The sequence below is a fragment of the Halichoeres trimaculatus genome, unplaced genomic scaffold (assembly GCF_033239565.1).
Source record: "Halichoeres trimaculatus isolate MK-OKI-2021-1 unplaced genomic scaffold, fHalTri1.1 fHalTri1_scaffold_19, whole genome shotgun sequence".
NCBI lineage: Eukaryota > Metazoa > Chordata > Actinopteri > Labriformes > Labridae > Halichoeres > Halichoeres trimaculatus.
Genome location: NW_027437197.1, coordinates 20050468 through 20066544, shown reverse-complemented (window position 1 = coordinate 20066544; position 16077 = coordinate 20050468). Strand labels below are relative to the sequence as shown.

At 40.5% G+C, this 16077-nt stretch overlaps 1 protein-coding gene across 1 annotated transcript; it reads right to left on the bottom strand.

The window, feature by feature from the left end:
* Window positions 1–79: 79 nt before the first annotated feature.
* On the bottom strand, window positions 80–15662 carry LOC141808007 (WD repeat, SAM and U-box domain-containing protein 1-like). Its single transcript, XM_074694285.1, has 12 exons — window positions 15505–15662; window positions 14930–15392; window positions 14140–14336; window positions 12710–12796; window positions 9751–9844; window positions 9134–9167; window positions 8992–9032; window positions 8500–8606; window positions 7935–7964; window positions 4493–4669; window positions 1226–1360; window positions 80–1131 (listed from the first exon to the last, which is right to left on the bottom strand). The coding sequence occupies exons 2-12, from the start codon at window positions 15328–15330 to the stop codon at window positions 980–982; spliced, it is 1455 nt and encodes a 484-aa protein (XP_074550386.1). The 5' UTR covers window positions 15331–15392; window positions 15505–15662; the 3' UTR covers window positions 80–979.
* Window positions 15663–16077: the final 415 nt, after the last annotated feature.

Genomic DNA, 16077 nt, shown 5'->3' with positions numbered 1-16077 from the left:
ACCCCAGTGTGGTTTTTCCAACCTTTCCTTGTTTTTTAGTCAAAATTCTGCAAAAAAAAAAAACAGGAGGGGGTTGACCCATGTTTTTCCAAAAAATTTAGAAGTTAAAAAAATCACCCCAAAATTAACACTGATCTTTTTTTTCAGGATTGTATATTTGGTCAAAATTCAGAAAAAAAAAACTGTAAGGGGTTAGTCCAAGTCTGTTTTTTTTTTTCCAAAATTTTCAGATGTTTGATATACACAAAAAAGAGCCCTGAGTGACCCTTGAGTGTCTTTTTTCAAGTCCCCACAAGTGCCCCCAGAAGGTTTTTCAGCCTTTTTCTTTGGTTAAAAATTTGGAAAAAAAAACCATAAGGGTTTGGCCCATGTTTTTCAAAAGTTTTAGAAGTTTGAAAACATCAAAAAATAAGCACAGAGCTTAAGTGCCCTATGTGGGACTTTTTATATGAGATGTAAGAGTGTTGCGGGTTTAAGATTTAGCGAAATAAATAAATAAAGAAATAAGGGAAAAAATAGGGGTTAGCCCATGTTTTTGCAAAGTACTTGGAAGTCTGAAAAAAATACCCCCAAAAAATGTACTCGAGAGCTTAATACCCCTTGTGTGATTTTTATAATTGGTCATAAATTGGTCATGTGACCCGTGATGTCTAACCTCATCGAATGATGTTTGAAGCAGTTAAGAACTTTGAAGGTCACAAATCACCAGGTTGGTTTGTTTTTTCTTTTGGTAAACTTCAGTTCCATTAGTCTGTTATTATAGAGTACATCTCATGAATGTAGCAGAGACATTAAAATATCACATGAAACAAATTAAAAGTGAAGCATACATAGAATACAAACAGACATGGTGACAACATGGTAACATGGTTTACAATATTGTAACTACTATTACTAGTTTTGTATTATTATTCCCTAATCATCACTATTAGAGCATCCTTTACCTTGGAGCTGGATTCTGGCTAAATGAAGCGCCTGTTTACTGGCTCGACTGCCATCGTGTGATGGCCATCTTCAGAGATCTGTTTGGGGTGAGGAGTGTGGTCTGCAGGGGCAGGTTGGTCATGGGACTGGTTTTGTTCTTGCCTCTGATCCAGCTTTCGATGGAGTCTCTCTCGTACGAATACCCATCTGTAGAGAAGAAATATTTCTTAACACCTGATATAAAACGTAGGAAAACAAACATCAGTGACCTTTTTTTTTAATGTTGAACTTGTTGTGCGACCTGCTGCAATGACCGGATCCTTCATCAGCTCTCTGGTGATTGGACAGAGGAACTCATCTGGGACCTCTGACCCGTTCTGCTCTGCTCTGAGTGCCTCAATCTTCCTCAGGAGACGACCACGGAGTCCCACAGACTCTGAGAAACAAACAAAAAACTCACAGTCAGTGTTATTTCTTCTGACACTAAAAACTTAGTGAGACTTAGACTGATGATTAACTAGTGGATTAAAATGGACACAAACAAGGACCTGGCACTTAACATAAACTTAAATCAATTTTATGTTAATTTTATTCCTCCAAGAAGCAACTTTTAGTGTTTCTCTTTTCCTCATGAATAAATCTGACTCTGCTCAATCAATTGGTGCTGCAGCAGAAAGAGATGCACACTCACTCAGTGATGATGGTAAGGTGTCTCAAATCCAGTTCAAGTAATCTCTTCTCCTCAGAAACTAAAACTACAAGCACCAAAAACAGATCCAACAACTGGCATTCATACAATCAGGAGAAAATTATTAAAAAACAGTGAGAAATAAAAAATACTGAAAGACTTTTTAAGGTCATCTTTTAAAATATTCACTAATGTGTGATAATTTACTGCAGTAAAAGAAACGTCCTGAGCCGTCTTCATTCTGCTCTAACTCAGAGAGGAAAACGAGAGGGGGGAACTTCAAACCACAAAGATTGTGGTTGCATCTTTTCATGATCTCACTTTTGCAAATCTTGCAATTGAGTTTAAAGCAAAACAGGCTCATGCAGCATTGGTGGCCTACTGTCGCAATCAAAATTGGTTTGGAGCCTTTGGGAAAAGTGATAGTGCTTAATCAAAACGTCTCCTCACGATGAGACACGCTGAACTCATTAAATCCTCTGATTCATCCTATAAACTACTCTTAGATAGGGAAAACTGCTCTTAACAGCTCTATAGGGTTTAAGGTTTCTATAAGTAGCTCCCATATTTTTCACGAGGGCACAAACCATTAGTACTATACGGTCCACTTTACATTTAGATTGATCATTTGACGAGACGCGACAGTAAAAGTGCAGAATGAGGCTGTCTCTGCAGATACTCTGAATTATATCCAAGAGGAACTTTTTTTCCCTCTCTTACTCAAAGATTCATGAATATTTCATCAAGTAAAGTGTGCTGGAATCTAATTTGCTCAGTGTGTGAGTGTGTGTGTATACGAGAGCACACATTAACACAAGCAGCACGCGTGGAAAATGATAGTTTGTTGGATACACAGCACAGAGAGGACAGGAAATGTGGGAATATGCAGTTTCCCCTGTCCTCATTCTGTGTTAATGAGAGCTGTCCTTTACACTGAGACATCAGGACAGAGGACGCACTCAGCATGCATGGAAAGCTCAGTGTACTGTTGTCTGATTAAAGCACTTACAACAACAGAAAGTGTGTATTTACCTTAATTACACACAAGCCTCTGATGTTGCTTCTTAGCTCTGATTACAGGTGCTTAGCGTTTAATGCAAATTTGTATAATCTTGGCGTAATGGCATATCTGCAAGTGTCCAAACAATTTCCTTTAAAATTATACAAGTAAACAAGAATTGAAGACAGTGCTGGCTTTAGTTATCAAAAAACATATTTACAATTACAGAAAATGTAATGTTTAAAATTCTTTAAGTGTTATACTGTACAGAAAAAAATAAATTAATAAACTAGAAAAGCACTCAGAGAGCGCAGACCTCCACCAAGCATATTGTGATTGTCACCAACACTTGAGTCCTACTTTAATGTTATACTCCCTTTCAGCAGACTGTCTGCTACAATTTAGTGTTAGTTGCAGGTTTGTACGATAATTTGTTTCCTGACAGAGTTGAAAATGATGATGACCCAGTACATATTTCATATTCTGGATCTCAGTATCCAGAATATTGCCAGGATCTGGATCGTACTTTTACATCTGTCAGAAATTATGGTGACCTTGTCTTGTATTGTTTTGCAAAGCAATCCAATAATTTATCATGGAGTTATATACACATATGGTGAGAACAGCCCTATTTCACAATGATAAAGAATCCTCTAAAAAACATCCTGGATCCAGACGGTGATCCAGATCACCTCCAAAATTTGATCACTTCTTTCTTATCCCATTTTAAACATTTCCTGAAAATTTCATCAAGATCCGTTTGTTACTTTTTGAGTTATGTTGTTCACAGACAAACTCTCTCATAAACACAACCTCCTTGGAGGAGATTATGAAGTTTGCAGAAGTTCATGCAAGTCAAACACCCAGCTGCTATTGGCTGACAGGCTGATGATAAAATCACTTTCCCCTAACTAGTGAATTAGTTTAGTGCTTAGAAAAGTAGCCCAGCTTTCTTTGAAGATAATGAAATATAGCCTCACTGCTTCCTCCCTCATAAAAAACTCTTTTTGGGATTTATGCAGAATTTTATGTATAACAACATGTTTGGTGATGCTAACTTTAACAAGTCTCAAATCCATCACACTCAACAATAAACCCAACCTCTTACAGACTCGACAAAAAAAACATACATGTCACCACCAATTATTTGTCACCCCCCACTTTTTGAGCCCCAAACTGGCGTCCCAGCCCTGTCATCTTGTTTTAATGGAGCCAGTTTTAGAGGATGCATTACAGTCCGCTGAAGCTAACCCTGCTATGACACTAGTTTAACTCAAATGAGAAAATCTAGACTGTTAGGAGATGACTCGACCCAGGAGGGGGCTTATGTTATCATCTGGGTTTACAGTGCTTCCCAGAAACGGTGAACTATTCCTTTAAAACATACTTCCAATATGATGCAAGCATTCCTCTGTTTGTTCCTGCTCTTTTTTCACGTACTCCTGTCCATGGCGTGCACAGAGAAGTGTATTTTATTGTTTCTAGCCACAGTGTGTCCACTGACTCTCCACGCTGAACCTTTGGACAACCCTGAGCAGACTAATCTTATTTTCAGAGGGATTATCATTGTTTGTGACGTAAAGGTCGTTCTGTGGGGTGCTGTCCTCACAGTGTGATTTATGATTGTATAAGCAGATAGAAAGACTGTGGCTTCACATCCCTAAATCAGATCACTGTTTGAGGAGAGCCGTAGGGTGGGGAGGGTAAAATATAAATCAGAACATTTATAAATAAATAAATAAAAGCGGCTTATATCTTGCTATCCAATTCAATCTGCTCATGTTTTAGGATCAAACTGTAAATCTGCACGAAAACAGCGAAACGAGTGTGTGTGTAGCATACACCTATGTTCGTGACTTTGTTTTATATTTCATCCTCACCGATCCCCAGCTCCACTGCTGTTTCCTTGTTCAGCTTGTTGAGCTCTGGCCCGTCAATGTTGTTGGATTTAAAGATGCTGATGAGCTCCTGCAGCCCTTCATCACACAGCCAAGCCTGCACGTCCTCCTCCGACCAATCAGGGAGCAGCAGCCTGAAGTGACCCGGCAGCTTACTTCCTGTAAAACACAAAACAGGAAGAGAGGAAGTGTAGGCTAACAGCTCCCAACATCTGCAGCGACAAAACTTGTGTTGCAAACAATACACTCCCTCGTGAAGGGAAAGCTCACTCAGCACTGATACTGGAATGACAAATAACACACACACAGATCTCTGACCTAGCATACCAACATGTGATCCCCAGAAGAAGACAAATTAATCCAGGGCTGTGTTTCTTCACACAGCGCGGGCATGTAGCTAATCAACCTTCACATGACACCACACTAGTGAGCAGGCATCATTTATCACACCAGGGTGAGATACACCGACCTGTTGTGTGTTACCCCGTTAATGACACCTCTCAGCAGCCGCATGGTTCCCATCGCCCGTCATTAGGAACGTGAAGGATAACCCTGACGACCGGGAAGTGTTGCTCATTACCGTGCTAACCACATGTTGCGTTTCTCTGTCACTACTCCCTACTTCTTCTAGCAAAAAACTCACTAAACACTGACGTCTTCTACGCCTGAATGTTTATTTTACCCTGCCAACATTAGCATCATATGAAAAATGGAGTTAAAAAGGTCATAAAAGGCCAAATCTGTGACAAAATCAACTGCACTTAAGTTATCAAGGGTTAAAATACTTCAGTCAGATCCAAAGTTTTGGGTTTCTCCACCATCACAGAACCAAATGTGCCTTAATAAAACCACTGTTTCTAGTTTCCCTCTCATGTGGCTGCCCTAGAAATGCCAGTGTATAAAATATAACATCCCCACAGAGTAATTTACACAAGGAAAAAATGAAACAGAGCTAAAATTTCCTTTTCTGCAGAGATGAAACCATGCAAATGGAAATTCTGCCCCAAGCCCAGCAGCACTTAGAGGAAAGATCCACATTCTGGTCCAACGCTACAGTGAGAGCAGAGTAACACCACCTCCTTGCTGCAGCTCGGGCTGATAGAGTGTGGAGTCTCACAGTCTAGCAGGCTGAGTCATGGTGCCAAAAGTATGAAAACCTCACAGAGCTCCACTGCAGGCTGGGAATGCTCACTCTGCAGGGTTTCATTTCTTGGAGAGATGCATGAAGATGTCTTCATCAAGTCCATTATTTGCAGGATGAGGCTGGTGGTAGCTTTTTTTCTTTAATGTGAATGAATGCCATAAAGACAAGAACAATGAATGGGTTCTACTAAAAGTGTTATCAGTGCAGAGATGGATTATCCCTCCATGCAACATAGTAGGGGAGTATGGGGTTGGTTGTCACATTTTACTCTATTGTGGTTTACTCATCATCAAAACATCCATAAACAGTCATTCCAACATTAAAATGAAGATAACGGTGTTTGCTTGGGATGTGTATCCCTCCCATTTTACAACTCATTGTAACAAAGAGGAAAATAACTATCATCTGGCACATGGTGACACACATCATCTGACAACCAACCCCATCACAGGGATGGTTGTCACACTCTGTGGGGTTGATTGCCACTATGTTATTTTAATAGGAAAAATATTTACTAAAGATCTTTATTATATATATATATATATATATATATATATATATATATATATATATATATATATATATATATATATATATATATATATATATATATATATATATATATATATATATATATATACATATATATATATATTGGGCTTCTCTTCCAGACAAATCTTACCATCCCCGAATAACATACACAAGAACAGCAGCTGTCAGTCATCATCAAATGTGACGTAAAGTCTTGTTTTTAACCTCTCATAACTACTGTAAACAAAACTTTTCAGAAAAAAGGGGATCTGAATACAAGACAGCCAAATAATATCTTCAAATCACCACAACAAAAGGACGTGAGACACATTTCTACAGGGTGTATCAATTTTTTAAAGTTTGACCACAGCCCATCTGGAATGACTGGGGAGATAGATATTTCGACCTTTACTGCAACCAGCCACCAGGAGGAGCAGTTTTTGTGGCAACCTCACTTCAAGCCGAGCAAGATGACCTCCATTGTTTTTTTACAGTCTAAGGTGAGGACCCATCCCAACTGGAACTTTTTGCTAGCATCAAAAATAAAACTGTGAAACAATTAGTTAGCTAGCTAGCTAATAACAATCTAAACTACAGCTTTCCCTTCACACTGTTTAAGGGTAACAACTGTCATGTCATAAACCTGTGGTGTAAAAGACCAGAAGGAAAACACTAAGCTGAATACTTCAATTTGACATGAAAAATACAAAAAGTCCTCTAATATTAAGCTCAGCTGTTTTACTCCAGAAAAACAGTATGTAGGTGAGCTCTGATCCCATTACTGTCTAAGTCCCACACCATCATTTGAGAGACAGCGCTCCCTAGTGGTGAGATATAATGAGCGTGACAACTAACCCCAGTCTCCCCTACTAACATTTCTTTAGCACTGGATCACACACATCTTTGTTTCTTAAATTACAACTTGTGTGGTGTTAAAGCATTGGAAAGTTCACAGCCCAAGTATATTTCTGACCTGCTGCTACATTATGAAGCCTACAGGTATTGTGGGACAGACATGTTACTGGAGAGGAGGAGGATTACTTTAGGGCAACACACCAACACACCACAACCTCCAATAGATGCAGACAAACTTAACATGTAGGAGAGTGAGGAAGAAGTGGAGCCTGGTTTTTACAGGTGGTCTGCCTGAAAACACCAGAGCAGGTGGACTTTGGATGTGAGAGTGTTTCAGTCATTTTCATTTCTGTCGTGTTTTTCAAGCTTTAAATGCATAATGCATTCCTCAGCGAGGACAGGACAGTGGACCGAGCAGGAAACAGTTGTCCTTGTCCCTTTCTTTGTTTTCTTTAGAAGGAGCTGTAAACTAATAGGTTATCGAAAATTCAGCGAACACAGACAAATATGTGTTTGGTTTGGATCTTTCATGGGATTTACTGACATTAAGAAAAATATTTAATGATGCCAGCCTTATCCTTCGAAGCTAAACAGTAGCTTCTCATTTTTTTATCCACTTAGGCTTTACTGAAGCACCTTTTTGGGGTTCATACAGGAAAATACTCAAACTCTAAATAAAAGCTTTTACCCATGCAAAAATCACAACGATATACTGCGACAATAAATGAAAAGACAGGATGTTTAAATCATTTTTACACCTGTGCTGAACTGAAAGCTGGATTTTTGCACACATAAGGAACATATGGAAATAAAGCGGCAGTGTTTTCTGGCTGAGAGGGAACTGTGGATAACTGGTGATTTTTATGGGTAAAACAGAGTGATGCATTTATTTACCTTGGCACACTGTCTGCTGTGATTCAGCTTCTGTGGAAAAACATAAAAGGGAATCACTTTAATATGTGGGAAGAAAGAAGAAACAAGATTAAAGGAAAGAGAGGAAAAGGGGAGAGAAAGGAGAGGTATAAAAAGCTGGGTTTTCACTGAGCTGAAATATGGTTCGTAAATATCAACCTGCTGCCCTGACGAAGCTTCAAGGCCTCCAGATGTCTCACGATTGCACCTTTTTCATTTACTATTCCCATCTTTTTCTTTCATGTTGGGCTGAAACTTTTTTTTTAAGGAGGATTCACCTCAATAACAACAACTCTCTGAGGCTCAGTGGTAGTTTACCCCGCTGCACCAATAAACATCAATCACAATTCTTCCTCTAGACTCTGCAGCCAGACAGCAATACACATGTAATGGGACCTTCTCCTGCTGGAGCGCTCCCAAAACACTCTTCCGGGAGGCTCCAAATGGCTTCTGGGCTTAAAACCACTGCTAGCGGTCTGGTTTTTAAAAGAGGAGTGATTGTGCATCTGTGGACGCCAAACTAAACTACTCTTTGTTAAGTATTTACCAGTTCCACTGATTTCACCTCCTATTCTCCACACGTTCACGGTCCTGTCCATGGAGCCGGTCGCAATCCAGGGCATTGTGGGAGACAGAGCAACTGCTGTCACGTACCTGCAGGAGGAAGAAGAGGAGCACAAATGTGACAGGTGTGTATGACAGGTTTAAAAATGGCACAGGGAAAGTTGAGCTTTAAAGTCAGGCTGCCTCTGTTCTTAAAAAAAAAAGAAAAAAAAAGAAAAATGCATTTTTAGATCATACAATATCTTAAATCCTTTCAAGCACTTCAAAGAGCTCTGTCTGTGCTCACCTGCGGTGCCACTTCAATGACTGTCTGGAAAGCAGAGTTGGATGCTATTGCATCACCACACCCAGTGCTTCTGGGAAAAACTAATCAAGCAAAAATCGCACATTTTGATCTGAAACACCAGGGCTCCTGTGCCGCTGTTTGCCTGATAGCTGCAGAGATTGCATCGCAGCGGGAGGGCCGGTCATTTACCTGTCGTGCTGTTTCAGAGTGTGCAGCAGAGTTCCCAGGTTCTGTAAGCAAAGTACACACAAATATGAGCGGCAGCATTATAGAATTTCTGTGCAACAGCGAAAACAGACAATTTAACAACACATGTGGGCTGTTTACTCACTGCATCATATATTGCCACACTTTTATCCACCGAACTGTTGTAGGATGAGAGGAAACAGAATTCATATGCGTGCATTTTATTATAGAATATGAATAGAAAAACTCTTGTCAAAGGGTGAAAAGACATGTTATTCAGGGTGCTGCATAAAGAGCACAGATTAACCTTCACTGTGTTTGAATCAGAGCCAGAAACAGAGCAACAAAATACACTCCTCCTGTGGCCGACTGAGGGAACAGCAAGATCAATGCTCAGCAACTGGCAGCTGCTATTTATAACTAATGGAGGGAAAAAAGAGCAATTTAAACGCAGCGGACAGATTGATTTACACTTAATTTGTCCTGAATGAGTAAATGATTCCTCAGCAAATAAATCATTCTTCAAAACTCAAGCCTGACAGGCACAAAGTCAGGATTTAGTCGCCCGAGCATGAGGTGTTTATTAGTGCTGCATCAAAGACAAGATGTGTTAATGTGTGTGTGTGTGTGTGTGTGTGTGTGTGTGTGTGTGTGTGTGTGTGTGTGTGTGTGTGTGTGTGTGTGTGTGTGTGTGTATGTGTGTGTGTGTGTGTGTGTGTGTGTGTGTGTGTGTGTGTGTGTGTGTGTGTGTGTGTTTCTTACCCTGAGACAACCATCTCTCCATCAGGAGAAAAGGCACATGACAGAACTGGAGCTGATTGGCTAGAGAGGGTGTGAAGCAGCTCCATGGCCCTGGCTGAGGACACACACACACACACACACACACACACACACACACACACACACACACACACACACACACACACACACACACACACACACACACACACACACACATGTTCAGAATCATATTGTGTCTTTATTTGTTCTGCAACCAACTTCCAGCAACTTCTCCACAAACTCACCCTAAACACATCTTCAAAGTTCTGTCTCTGAAGCTGACTCACACACACACACACACACACACACACAAATACAAACACATACACACACTCTTCAAAGTGCATCATGGTCTGAATCCATTCAGTCAGCTCACACTCCAAACTTTTTGTCAATAACTGTCTCCCCTCTTGCTGGCTCACAGCTGTGCCTCCTGCTGACAGCTGCTCGGAAACAAAAGATTTTCTTTTCTCGCTGATAAACCTGGAACTCTCACAGCCCAAGTCACAAAGACTCCTCTGAGCCGAGAGTGATAATTCATCGTGCAGTAATTCCACATGCCACAACTAATTGCTTTGTGGCAGCATTTGAATAATAAGCCTGTAAACAATAATGTGTATTAAATTAAACCTCCCTGTTTTCCATTAGTGTGAAATAAAGTTTAGCTGGCTCTGTGGGAGGTTTATTTATTTGAATGTGTCAAAAAGGAAAATCATTATCAAACCTGATGAGTTTGAGCTGAGTGCTACAAATGAAAAAAGGTGTCATGTGATGAACAACAAACACTGCTGACAAAAGCTGACACCTAGCTGTATTAAAACTGAGATAACATGTTTTTATTATGATGTTTGGCTCTTTAATTATCTGTGTGAGTCGCAGTCTTCTCAAAAATGAGATGAGAGGGAGTAAAGAGTGACGTCCAGGAAAGAGGAAGAAGGTCAGGCCTCTCACTCAGGGCTGACCACATGAGGCAAGCGGCCCCACTGCAAAAAAACTGAAATCTTAACAGGTGTTTTTGTCTTATTTTCAGTAAAAATGTCTTTTAAGACTTGACATGAGCCACATTCACCTTACTCGTCCAGGAAATGTCTTATTTCAAGTTATTCAAAGACAAAAACGAGGTCTAAACTGCCTGCAACATGTAAACAAATCTGCCAGTGGGGTAAGATAAATATGCTTGTATTAAGACGTTATTCTAATTTTGACAAGCACATTTCTTTTACACCACAAGCAGATTTTTTTTCTTGTTACAGGCAGTTTAGACCTCATTTTCATCTTTAAAGGTCCCGTATTATGCAAAAATCACTGTATTAAGTCTTTTAGTGAAATTTGTGGGTCTTTAGCTTTCCTCCCAGCCCACAAAATGTGATATTCAATGACAAAACCTGTACTTAGTAGTGCTTGTGAATGTAAAATCCTAACCTCAAACCAGCTATTTGGATTTTGGGGATTTGCCGATGTCAGCGATTCCCTTTTTTGACCAATCAGGAGTAAGTCTGACCTGATTGGTCCACCTGAGCAGATATCCCCAAACCAGCTCCCCGCCCACTCTTCTCCCCGCAGCCAACACTGCTATCACTGCCATCACTGCTTTGTTTATGGCTGTAAACAGCCACATAGTTCCATGCACAAGCTTCCCATCGGAAGAAGACAAGTCTAAGTGGCTAGAGCTTATTTATAAAGGAAATGTGCCAGTTACACTCAGTAAAACTGTGCATGTGTGTGCTAGTCACTTCACAGCTGACTGCTTTTCCAACTTTGGACAGCACAACAGAGGGCTAGCGAATAGACTGGTCCTGAATCCAGGCGCATTACCAACCATCCACCAACAAACCTCGGACCCTGGAAATGTGAGTATTTTAAATGCTGTGTGCTGTGGAGCAGATGTAAGAGCTTTTCCTCAGTGTCTCCCCTGTCTCTGTGTTAGCTTCAGGATGCTAACTTTAGCTGTGGTTAGCCTGTTGTTTTAGCTATGCTGTTTTCTAAACATTGTGCAGCTTGTGGCGCCGCTCTCAGTAGCGCGGAAGAGTGGGGTGGTATCAGCGGTGGCTCATTTACATATGAAGGTCACGCCCACTAAATCAGAGCGTTCTGAACAGAGGGGCTATGAGAGCCTGGAAACAATGCTGCTTGATTTATTGGCTTTTTGGACCAAAACATGTTACTACCAATTCATGAAGACATCAATGATCCGTATTAAACTGCAGAAAAGATGAACATTCTATGAACATTCAGTTCATAGGAGTGAAACTCACATCCATGTCTCTGTGTCCCTGAACAACCCACTTTAAGATGAACAAACCCCACAGAGTACAGCAGGTTAACACACGTCTGTGATGCTGCATCAACCCAGTTTCCCCTCTCAGGATCGATGAAGTGTTATCCTATCTTATCTTAGGGAACACTGCATCAGAAAATACGGCCATGCTCACAGAAACACTTCTTAGAAAATAACATCATCACAGAGTTTATCGAAAATGAAACTAAAGTCTGTAGGCTGGTTACACAACCAGAGAGCGAACAGGAAGTGTTCTTGTTCTGCTCCTGCTTGAACATGATAGAAATGTCAAGGAGGGATATATGCACCTGGCTCTCGACCAACTCTTCATCACACTCACACACATTCTCACACACTGTCCTCTCCTCCTACTGCTGCTGTATTTCAGCTGTGTCTTAAAGTGATCCATTATTAATGAGTCAGTCTGCAGCTGATTTATTCCATGCAGTAATAAAATTCTTACATTCTGCAGAGAGAATTCAAGGTTAGCACAGTAAGCTGCCTCTCCCTCACACACACACACACACACACACACACACACACACACACACACACACACACACACACACACACACACACACACACTCTCTCTCTCTCTCTCTCTCACAGGTGATGGAGTGAGCAGGTTTTAAGATGAGGAAGTGAGTGGAGAGGCTGGCCTACCTGCTCCTTCATGCTGGGAAACAATCCATATTTTCAGCTGGCTGTCCTGCCCACAGGAGGCCAGTCGAAACGCCACACGGCAGCCATCTGCAAAAAGAAAAGAAAAACATACAAAAATAAATAAATAAAAAGACAAAAACAGCCACAGTGTATGGATGAACATGCTTGACTGAGTTTAATAACAAAAAGAGACAAATATCATCTGACAGCCTGTTTGTGAGATGCAACAACACGAATCATCTGCACCACATGTGGTGTTAAAATAATGTTTGGATTGAGGCTTGATTTCCATAACAGTATACACTTTTTGTTAGACTTTTTATTTCAAGAAACTTGACCCTTTACAAGCATTTAGGCTTTATTTTGTCTTATTATCCTATGAGACATTTTTTACAATAAACAAGAAATAAAGCTCACTCAGATTCTAACATTTGAAGTGTTCACAAGAATTTCTAAAATGTTTTTTATAATTTCAATTGAATTCAAAATGTGGACATAAGTGGACAAGTGGTGAGTTCAATCCTTCTGCTGTAATGCTTAAAGTCACCACTTGGAGGACACAGACTGAAAACTATACATAACCTTCTTAAATCGCTCCCTCCTCAATCTGAATTCTACGGTGGCCCTGAGAGCTCACAGCGCTGCAACTCAAGAAAAAAACATGCAAAAAGACAAAACACAAGCAAACTGAGAAAACACCTCCATCAATTTTACAACACATGCACAGGATTTAGAAAACGCACTGCAAATACCTCAACACAACACATTAGAAAAATACCCTGCAAATACAGTTTCCAGAGGACACTTAGAAGTGATGCACATGTCCTGACACGCTTGTTGTTGATATAATGAGGTTCTCTTTTTGTCAGTTGTGTTGTAAAAATGAGGTAAAAATTATGTGTTTTTGATTTAATATTTAACATTGTATTAGAGTATGTGTAATAGTGCTGTGACTGAAAATCTGTGTCAACAACAAGCGTGTCGGGACATGTGCATCACTTTTAACTGTCCTTTGGAAACACTTTGTTGTGTTGTGGGCCCTGCAGCTCGTTTTCTAAATGCTGTGCACGTGTTGTCAATTGATGAAGATGTGTTTTCTTAAGTTGCAATGCTGTAAGCCTTCATGGCCACCGTAGAATACAGTACCTGGTAAACCCCATCTGATGGCACGCTCACCGCCAGAGGAAGCACCCTATCTCTAAGTGAGAGGGGATCAAATTCAGCAGCAGGATTTGGGATGAACTCTCCTGACTCCCAAAAACAGCACCTTCATGTTACCCTTACAACCCCTCTGTCACTCCTCATGCAGAGGTTTGGAAGGCTCTCCCTGCAAGCATGCACACATGGAGTGGATCATGCAGGCTGAGGATGTATGAAGTTTTTTGAGAAAAGTCTGATAACACACACCTCACTGTTTTAACTATACTCACCAACTTGAAATCGTTGTGCAGCGCTGCAACAGGTGACCCCCATGTCGTGAGCATCCTTCTGCACATGCAGCACCCTCATGTCCGTCACGTCCCAGAGTTTAAGGTCCCCTTTTGTACAGCCACTCACAAACACCTGACCACAGGGGGAGAAGCAGCAGGCCACGACACTGGCCTCGCTAGCATCATAGCATCTGCAACTGTTACAAACATTAGAGTTTATTACTCAGGGATTGGTCCCACATGTGTTTATAGTTAAACATGCATTAATGGAGTCCTGTTTTCTTCTGACAACTGTTTTTATGGAGAATGTGATTGAAAAGATCAGACTAACTTACAGTTGTTACAATATCCTAGAACATTTTAAATGTAGGAGCTATTTTCTGTCTAAATCTTAACAGCATTCTGTTTTTGCTCTTCTCCAAAGCACAAATGGGGAAATGCTCTGATGCACCAAGCAGAACTACAAAATAAAGACTCAGAATAACCTTGGGAGATATTTTTTCTTTTCTTCTTCTTCTTCTTCTTCTTTTTTTTTTTTTTTTTTCTGATGATGAAGGCTGCAAGACCTGCCACAGAATGTGACTCTATAGCTCAAAAAAAAAAAATAAGAAAAAAAAAAAAAAGTTTGTGGACCATGTAATTGAGAATTCTGTCATTTCCAAAGTTTGAGAATAAGCTTTTGAGGTCATGGTTGAAGATTTATTTGTGCAATTTGTTGATGACTCAAATATTTGTGAGCAGATTATTATCAGTGTATAATTAGTGTGATTCACTGTAGGTCACTCTGTACCTCATTAGTGTCCTGGAGGAGAAGCCCCACAGGGTCACTGTGCCGTCAGAGGCCCCTGCCAGCACATTGGAGAAGGTTGGAGCCACTGCGCAGACTCGAAGCGGGCTGCGGCCCGGGTGCAGCAGCACTCTTTCGGTCTCACCTGTTTCAGAAACTCGCACGAGGACGGTACCGTCCGTGGAGCAGCTGAGCAGGTATTTTCCGCACGAGCTGAAGCAGCAGCTGTGAATGCCATAGCCGTGACCCGACAGCGGAGAGTAGGGGAGCTCGGTGAAGTCTGCTGCCGTGTCATAGACACGGAGGGTCTTATCACCTGAGGAGGTCGCGAGGAGTGACGTGGAAAAAGCACAACAGCTCACTTCATCCGTGTGCTGTCGAAGAGTGCGCATCAGAGACACCATCTTTAAATGTTAGCTTTAAGCTTGTTCACTCACAAGGTGGCGCAAAATGCTCAAGTATCCGCCTGTGGAGGAAGAGAAGAGAGGAACACAAACCAGCGACAACATGCTGATGTTAAACTTCCTGTTTTCAGTCTCTTGTGACATTTTTCTTTTAAAACCAGGGCAAAAACAAACCTTTCAGCTCAGCTCAGCTGCTCGGAGTGTGTCGTGGAAAATTTCCTCCTTCAGCAGAGTCATAAACTGTTTATCTCACACAGCTGGTATCTGTCATGTGACGGAGTTATGTCCAATTACACAATAGTAGCAGTGGACAATGGAAGTGTTCACAGGTAGAAAAACAGGTGACCAATCAACGGGTACAGTTTGAATTTCCTGAATGTGACGTCATTTTATTTCCGAAAAGGTTAAAACTAAGAATATTGTGTTTTTATTTTTATTTCTAAATAATAATTTAATTGGGAGCTTGCTTGGTAGTTTTAAACTCAATTAATGGTACAATTAAAAAATAAAAAAATTTTTAAAAAAGCTTCTTAACTATATCTTAAACTGCAAATAAATGTTAATGAATTTTCTTTTTATTCTTTCATTGATTTTTTGTTTATTATAGTAGTATCCATGTTTACGCAAGTGCAGATCGAGGGTTCATTGGTGTAAAATCAACTATTAGTGAATACAATTAAATGTGCATAGATTCAATTTCTTGTAATTCTGGGGAGGTGTATAACCCAAATCAACCGAACTAAAGTT